At 37.1% G+C, this 7550-nt stretch overlaps 1 protein-coding gene across 3 annotated transcripts; it reads right to left on the bottom strand.

Moving 5' to 3' along the window:
- Window positions 1-1177: 1177 nt before the first annotated feature.
- LOC122290404 (2-oxoglutarate-Fe(II) type oxidoreductase hxnY-like) lies at window positions 1178-6641 on the bottom strand. Of its 3 annotated transcripts, none has more exons than XM_043098057.1 (11): window positions 6315-6639; window positions 5797-5989; window positions 5347-5427; window positions 5155-5206; window positions 4882-5003; window positions 4647-4747; window positions 4499-4557; window positions 4243-4299; window positions 4043-4088; window positions 1891-1970; window positions 1178-1367 (listed from the first exon to the last, which is right to left on the bottom strand). In XM_043098057.1, exons 1-11 carry the CDS (start codon window positions 6390-6392, stop codon window positions 1304-1306), a joined length of 933 nt encoding a protein of 310 aa, XP_042953991.1. In that variant the 5' UTR covers window positions 6393-6639; the 3' UTR covers window positions 1178-1303. The 3 variants fall into 3 exon arrangements, 2 of the variants coding, with proteins under 2 accessions (XP_042953991.1, XP_042953992.1); XR_006236380.1 differs by having other exon boundaries at window positions 1350-1367; window positions 3948-4088; window positions 6315-6641; XM_043098058.1 differs by lacking the exons at window positions 5797-5989; window positions 6315-6639 and adding an exon at window positions 5674-5752.
- Between the last annotated feature and the right edge of the window lie 909 nt (window positions 6642-7550).

The raw sequence follows: 7550 nt of genomic DNA, 5'->3' as shown, positions 1-7550 counted from the left end.
AGAATTGAAATTTGTGCATCCATTTCCAACTTCCAAGGTCTAAGTTGATTGCTGGAAACGAGCTAATTACACTTCAAGATGATCTAATAAATCATATACTTTGAGAATGACTTTAAAATTTTTGAGACTCGACAATCAGCATCTGCAGGTCTCTTTTCACACATCATAGCAGTGATATTTCTAGTGCAAGTAACTCTTAAAAGGGAAAATTCTTAGCGGGGATGTTCATTTTGATGAGTCAAGAATTCTAGACAAGACTTTGGAGACTAACAAGGAAGAGGTGTCAAAATAAGAGGGCGCATCTGGTGGTAAACCAAATGAATATGATAGTTGAATGGAATCCAAAGTACATGCAGCCACAGAGTATTGGACGTTAGGAGTGAAAACCGATGCTTTCGGCACGGTTTTTGGACAAACTCGACGTCATTTAAGATGGAGGAGCCACTGACCGTAACTAGTCAATGGGGAGGAGGAAAGCTGGCCGTATCGGTTCTCTGTCGGTGCTCGGCCAGATTTTGGTTCACCTAACGGCAAGCTTTGCTTGAGAGAGTATAGAGAGAGAGTGTTGTAAAGGGGAGAGAGATGATAGAGAAACTGATGCAGGAAAGAAGAAGCGAGGGGTAAAAGATAACCCATCTTGAAACAACGACGTTTGATTTAATACCAAATGGGTTATTTCACATAAAAATAAATAAATAAATTCATTCGTTTTGCATGAAACGATGTTGCGACGTCGTTTCAATTGTGTTGTTTACTATAGGCTGAAAATAACATCGTTCCACTTAAATAGTTTAAGTGGAACGGCTTCGTTTGGAGAAGGTGTATTAAAGAAAAAAGATTTATATCAACGGGCAGTTCAACAATCCGGTCCAGCTTCAAACCAAGACCGAACAGCTGAACGTCGGTTTCTTCCATTTTCCACCGCACATTGACTGGTTCTCCACCAGTTCCGGCCGGTTCCTGATGCGGCTGGTCAATGGCTGCCAGTTTCATCAGTTCCTATACACCCCTACTGGACGTGGTCTTGGTCCATTTGGCTCCCCTGGATATAGCACACCCAGCTATGGATATGGTCCTCCTATGGTCCTCCTAATAATGGTATTAGTTATGGTGGTTATGCTGGTGCCAATACTGGTATGGGACGGTTACCCCCACAACAGAGATTAACTTAAGAGTGTGGGAAAAAAGTCCAAGTTGCAATTATTCTATTTATATTTGTGTTCAAATTGTACCAGGTACACAGACATCTTTCACTTCAGCAACTTCAGATCTTCTACGTTCACCCATGCCTTTGAACTCCACCCTACGAGGCGTATGTAAGCCTGAGCTTCTCTTTCAGGTAGTCGCCACTACGAATTGGTGGATATCTGCAACCACAATCAATAAACACAATGTTTATAAAAGAATGCACGAAGACTATTAGTTTCAATTAGAAATAGAGAAGACAACCTAAAGAAACCTGAACGTTGAGCAAATCTCAGACATATTTTCGGTCCCATAAATACAAAATTACAAACAAGAAACATGAGATAAATCTGCACCAACACATTCACACACTTGCACACGAAAGTGCAGAGTTTACTTGCCTAATCGGCATATAAAAAACTACAACTCCAATTGGGGGAATGCACTAAAAACAAAATAGCAAACCTTACAAATGTTTGCAGTCTTCCATGGCAAATTAGCAAAAGACAAAAATTTGAAGGCATGGAAAGCATGAATCTGTTGTAGGTCATACCAGTGATGCATAGTACCGAGCAAACTCTCAAATAGAGAAAAACTAAAGCATTGCATTTCTACTTACTGGGTGAAATGTCCAACCATGCACACACGTTTGTAAACGTGTGTGCACAGAGGACACTGAAAAAGTGGCAATCAGTTATATCATACCTTGGGGGAGATGATGCACTGCAACAACTTTCCAGGCACTCCACAAGACAGTCTTGGTTGGGATCTAAGAAGAAAGCTGCCTGCAACATTGACGTTTTCAATATTTAACTTCTGACTAGTAACATGGAATCCCTGAAGAAGAACTACATACACCAGAAACTATGACATAGATGGCTGTCACAAGCCACCATCAAAACATAAGTGAGCATTTGTGGCAAATGGCATAAGAAACACTCTTCTATAGCATTTGAAACATGCACACTTTTTTGCATGTTTTTTATTTTTATTTTTTATTTTTATAAGTAATAATCTTTATTGAATAGAAATAGACTAGGCAATGCCCAAGTACATAGGAAGTATACAAAGTGAGAAACCTAGTTACATTCTAGTAAGCTGGAAAGAAAATAAAAACTCATGAACATTCTCGCCCTTCAGGACAATAGCAAAAAACCATTGAAAAAGAGAGAATACAAAAAAAAAAAATCTAGATTTCCCCCACTCCACACTCCTTATCATTAAAGCACCTATCATTCCGACCATAGACATCACATTAAGCACAAAGGTATCATCCGCCACACTGCTGCCAATTGAGCGCTAATGTGAGGCCTATTCCAGCATGCAAGTAGCTCCACCACACTCCTAGGCATAACCCAACTCAGCCTGGCTCTACTAAGGATTCCAGCCCATAACTCCCCAGCCACCTCACAATGTAAAAGCAAGTGATCTACCAATTCCCCACTCTTTTTACACATATAGCACCACTCCATGACAACCATACCTCGCTTTCTAAGATTATCAACCATTAAAATCTTCCCCTGTGCAGCTGTCCAGATAAAGAAAGCAACTTTGGAAGGTACTAACACCTACCATATACTCTTCCACGGAAAGAATCTAGGCTGTTGGATTGTCAAAACCTTGTAAAAAGATTTAACGGTAAACTTTTTGCTCCCCATGTGAGTCCAAAATATTCGGTCACCCCCATTGACACCTAGCTTTGCTGAATACAAATAACTGTAAAAATCTACCAGCTCTTCAAGTTCCCAATCCTGAGTGTTTCTTGTAAAAGTGACATTCCAAGTTACCATCCCATTGGCATGACATAGTACGTCTGAAATTGGGACCTGCTGATTTCCAGCCAAGTTAAAGACTACTGGAAATACAGTGCAAAGAGGACTCTCCCCATTCCAAACATTTAACCAAAAGTGGGTTCGTGCTCCATCACCCACCTCAAACTTGAGATGTTTTTCAAAAGTGTTCCACCCCTTTCTTATGAATTTCCATAGGCTTACTCCATAAGACCCCCTACCCTCTATAGAACACCATCCCGCCCACGCACAACCATACTTGTGATCAATGATCTCCCTCCACAGCAAGTTCCCTTCCATTTGGTACCTCCACAGCCAGTTCCCTAATAGTGCCTTGTCGAACACACACAAATTTCGCACCCCTAACCCCCCATTCGCAATCAGACAGCTCACCCTTTGCCAACTCACAAGGTAAAATTTGAATTCCTCCCCCATGCCCCCACTTTTTGCATGTTAATAAAAATTCGGTATTGTTTGCTGTAATGGATTCCCTTCTCCTAGACTCCATTTTACATGATACATTATAGTCTTGAGACATTATGAAATAATAACAATTTTTTTTTTCATATAATGAAGATGTCTAGACTCTAGAGCATGTTATATAAATAATTTTCTCATGCACACAAGATGCATGAAAATTATTTAAGTCTCATGCAATGAGTTTATTATGGAATCAAAAATTTCAAGAATAGCAGTGAAATATTTGAAAACTAACACCTTTTGCATATAAGTTCAGCTGAATTAGATTAAACTAGCATAAACCCAATACTTTATAAGCCTTTACTGGCCATGATTTGTCCATTTCAGATTTTTTCAATTATTTTTCCAGATAATATACTCCAAGAACCATCCAATTAGATCGAACAGATGCATTTTCTTTAATCCACTAGGTTCTAAAGCATAATATTTTTCAATGTGAACTATACTCCTGAACAGTAATAAATTTGAACACAATGCACACAAGCGGCTAACCTCACTATGCTCTTTAAGTTATAATTCCTGACTACTGTGTTTATAATTGCACAATGATGACAAAAAAAGGTAGACAGAAGGAGCTAATTGATTACAGAATAGCGTTCCTTTCCAGCTGGCATCACTCTGTGCAGCGTTGACCTACAACAAAGAGAGGATCGGGGAAGGGAGACGGGAGGAAATGTTCAATATCTTTATTGACTTCAGGAAAAGATATGAAAAGTTCCATTTTAGAAACATTCATGGGTTCTCTTGGAAGAAATATGAATAGCAAGTTAACAGAAAGATCAAATACCGGAATAAACAATTAGTCCACCTCTCCATCATGTCCCCAATATTCACAATTAAGGCCCTGCAAATTTAAGAACAAAAATTTCTTAAGGGGACAAAGTAAGATAATAATCAGCCTTGTTTTATTAGGAATTTTATTTTTGTCCAAAGAATGTAACACCTCCACTCTACAAGGTTACTCTTTTGCTGAATTCAAAGCTACGTAAGATCCTTACATACAAACACTTCCTTTAGATAAAAACTAGCAATCAAGTACTCACCCATCTACATGAAGTACGTTCTCCCAAACTCGTGGTTGCTTGGATTTTTCCCGGCAGACCTGTTGGCATAAAAACCAAGATATTTTACAGCAATGAAGGTGTTATAAAATTTGAGCTGGACACTGCAGCTGATTAACAATAAACATGCCTGAAGCCCTGGAACACCATCGGTTGCCAGAAGAGTGATCATTCCATAATCTGAATGAGCAGAGGCACCATAAATTTCTTCATTAAAAGATCCCATGTCACCTGAAATAAAGATTATAGGGCACATGGTAAACGAGATATATGGAGCTTGGATGGTTGAATAAAATAGTACCAAGATAACAAAAAAGAATGGAGTAATTAAGCAGATAACAGATATTGAAATCATGTTCGTAAACCTGGATAGTGCAGAAGGCGAAGAAATGACATTGGTTTATCCAAGGCCCCCACTTTTTCAAAGAAGTCCTCATCTAAGTTCAAAGCCAGAGCAATCAGAGAAACTAATCTTTTTCCAGCCAACCTGAAGCAGCAAATCCAAAACTATACAAAGTAGTACCCATATCCAAAAAATCTATCATTGTCAAAGTACAATAGTTGATAGTTAATTTCTAGTCTCATTTGTTATGCAAAAACAGCAGCGCAATCACCGTTGGGGAAATGTTAAAACTTACAGGAGCTTCCTATAGAAGATTTCCATTGTATTTCTCCAGGAAGGCAGAACATCTAGAATTTCCTTGGCAGGATAACAAACAGAGAAATTCTATATTAATAATAGTAAATAGTAGTTCATATCCAAATAATCATACCCAAAATACCATAGTTAACACTAGAAAGAAAATAACAATAAACCTTAACTACAATACCTCGTGAAGGCCATTGATTTAAAACAACTGGAGTCGCAGTCTCTTCTAAAGGGCCAATATAAAAACTCTCTTTGGAGTCGCCTGTTTGGAAATAGTTCGAAGCATATCATTTTCTACCTCCTTTCTTGTTCTCCCATCAAGTACAATAAAAAATCACAAAACAAAACAGAAAGAGAAAGAATTTCTTGTACATGACGTTAATCATTCTTCTTAAGTCCAATCAACGAATCAATGCTTCATATTCACACAAAAATAATAAAAAAGAAGAAAAGAAAAGATGCGAGCAAATAATAATAAAAAGAACAAATAAGCTTTTAGCTGACATACAGTTATAATCTTGCTCTTTCACTAGTAAACACCACAAAGATCCTAACAGCGCGGCATGTACCATCGATGACCACATTAAATACCATCGATGACCATAGAATTAGAATGATAGAATCTCTCAACCTTTGGAGGACGAAGTAGGATCGAGGTTCTCGGCGTAAAGCGGCGTGTAACCTCTATGTTCCTTGCGACCCAGTTTCATCTTTTCCTCCAAAGGCAACGAGAAGAATTTCTTGCTCTCTTCAAATACCCTGTCAAGCAACTCTTTCTCCAACCCAGCATTCACAAGGTAGAAGAACCCATAGTCTATGCATGCCTATTACAAAAATTTGCTTTAGAGAATTTGAAAGAAAGCATTTCTCATACATAAAAACATCTTTTAGATACTTCTACGATTGTTTGAAAAATTCCTTAAGTCCAAAGGAAGAAGCAGCAAATTTGTTAATGCAATTGACGATTGAGAAAGACGTAATTTTTTCTTCAACTGCTTCCCTTAAATAAGTGATTTTGATTTCTAAAAACCTTCTTGGACATTGAGCTAAAAGGGTATAAATTATATACTAATAGAAGTTCAGGATTTGGTAGGGATCACAGAAGAAGAACAAAAAGAAGAAGGGAGATGAAGAAGTATAAGTAGGAACCTGACGGATTGAAGCAGCGGTAGAGAATCGAGCCGGTGCGGACAGGTCAATGACTGGGAGTTGCAAAGCCGCTGCCATCTCCTTCCAACTCTTCACGGATCAACTTCCCAAGCCTCTGAATAAGAGTGTTCACCAGATGGGCGAGAGAAGCAATGGGTGAAAAAGAGGATGGCAAGAACAGTAAAATATGATTCCTCAGCTCTCATCTGGCTTTACGATGACATCTCAACACGTCCACAGCCCGTTGTTGACTGTCTCGACAAGTACAACTATTTCCAACCTTGATAATATTGATAGAGAAAGTGCAGCCTTTTCTTCTCTTTCTTTTGCCAACGTACACCAGAAAGCCAAGTTCGAAGTTCGAACCTCCAATTTCCTATATAAAAATTTATTAAAAACAAAAAATTGCAGTTTTCTTTTGATTTGTTAAGGCAAATTTGAGTAGAAATTGTGAGTTGAACAATTTCACGTGCCCATATCATTTTTCTTTAAAAATGTTACTAATGCCTGAGAATTTATGCCACTCATTTTGCTCTTTTATAATTTTATTACAAAAATAAAAAACACAAATATAAAAAAGTAGAAGATAGTTAAGATTTTAGTCTTTTACTTTTATATTTTCTGATCTCATTTCGTTTTGAATATATTTTCAAAAAAGAATTTAACTTTTTAATAAGCCAAGGGAATAAAATGAGAGATATAAATTATGAAGTACAGCAGCATTACTCTTTTTTTGTTTTTTTTTTCTCTGTTTATTCTGCTACCAATAATGTACATACTATTTGTTCAGAAGTGTTACGTTCTTAAAAGAGAATACATAAAAATAAATTCACAGACTGGTATGACTTTATATGATATATTAGATCTACTTTATAATAAAAGTAAGTTTATAATCTAACATATTATATCAAATCATATTAATTGTAAACTTAATTTTATGTAATCTTTTTGTGATTAAAATATTTTTATCATGAGATCCATAGCACTTACGTTGAAATATCAACACTTTTTTGGATCGTGAACAATTTTGGCCCCTTCTCTGAAATTATGAACATGTCCCTAGAAAAGGACAGCACCATCCGTTTCAATGTTTAAGAAGTTATTAATTTTTGTTAACAGCTTGATTATCTGTATTGCTTTGTATTATATATTGTTTAACCTTACCTTTATGGGCGCCTTAAGAATCTAACAATGTGGGCATATTGCATCCTATATGTTGCTAAACCATATTATGAT

The sequence above is a fragment of the Carya illinoinensis genome, chromosome 12, assembly GCF_018687715.1.
Source record: "Carya illinoinensis cultivar Pawnee chromosome 12, C.illinoinensisPawnee_v1, whole genome shotgun sequence".
NCBI lineage: Eukaryota > Viridiplantae > Streptophyta > Magnoliopsida > Fagales > Juglandaceae > Carya > Carya illinoinensis.
The sequence above is the reverse complement of the archived record's forward strand: the minus strand, read 5'-3'. Positions and strand labels throughout refer to the sequence as shown.

Bases quoted from the DNA above. Each gene is read 5' to 3' on its own strand.
- LOC122290404 (XM_043098057.1), bottom strand. From the start codon at position 6,392: ATGGCAGCGGCTTTGCAACTCCCAGTCATTGACCTGTCCGCACCGGCT. The intron at 5,004-5,154 runs GTAAGTTTTAAC...TTGCTGCTTCAG, and splicing joins ATCTTCTATAGGAAGCTCCT to GTTGGCTGGAAAAAGATTAG. The intron at 4,748-4,881 runs GTTTACGAACAT...TCTTTATTTCAG, and splicing joins TCGCCTTCTGCACTATCCAG to GTGACATGGGATCTTTTAAT.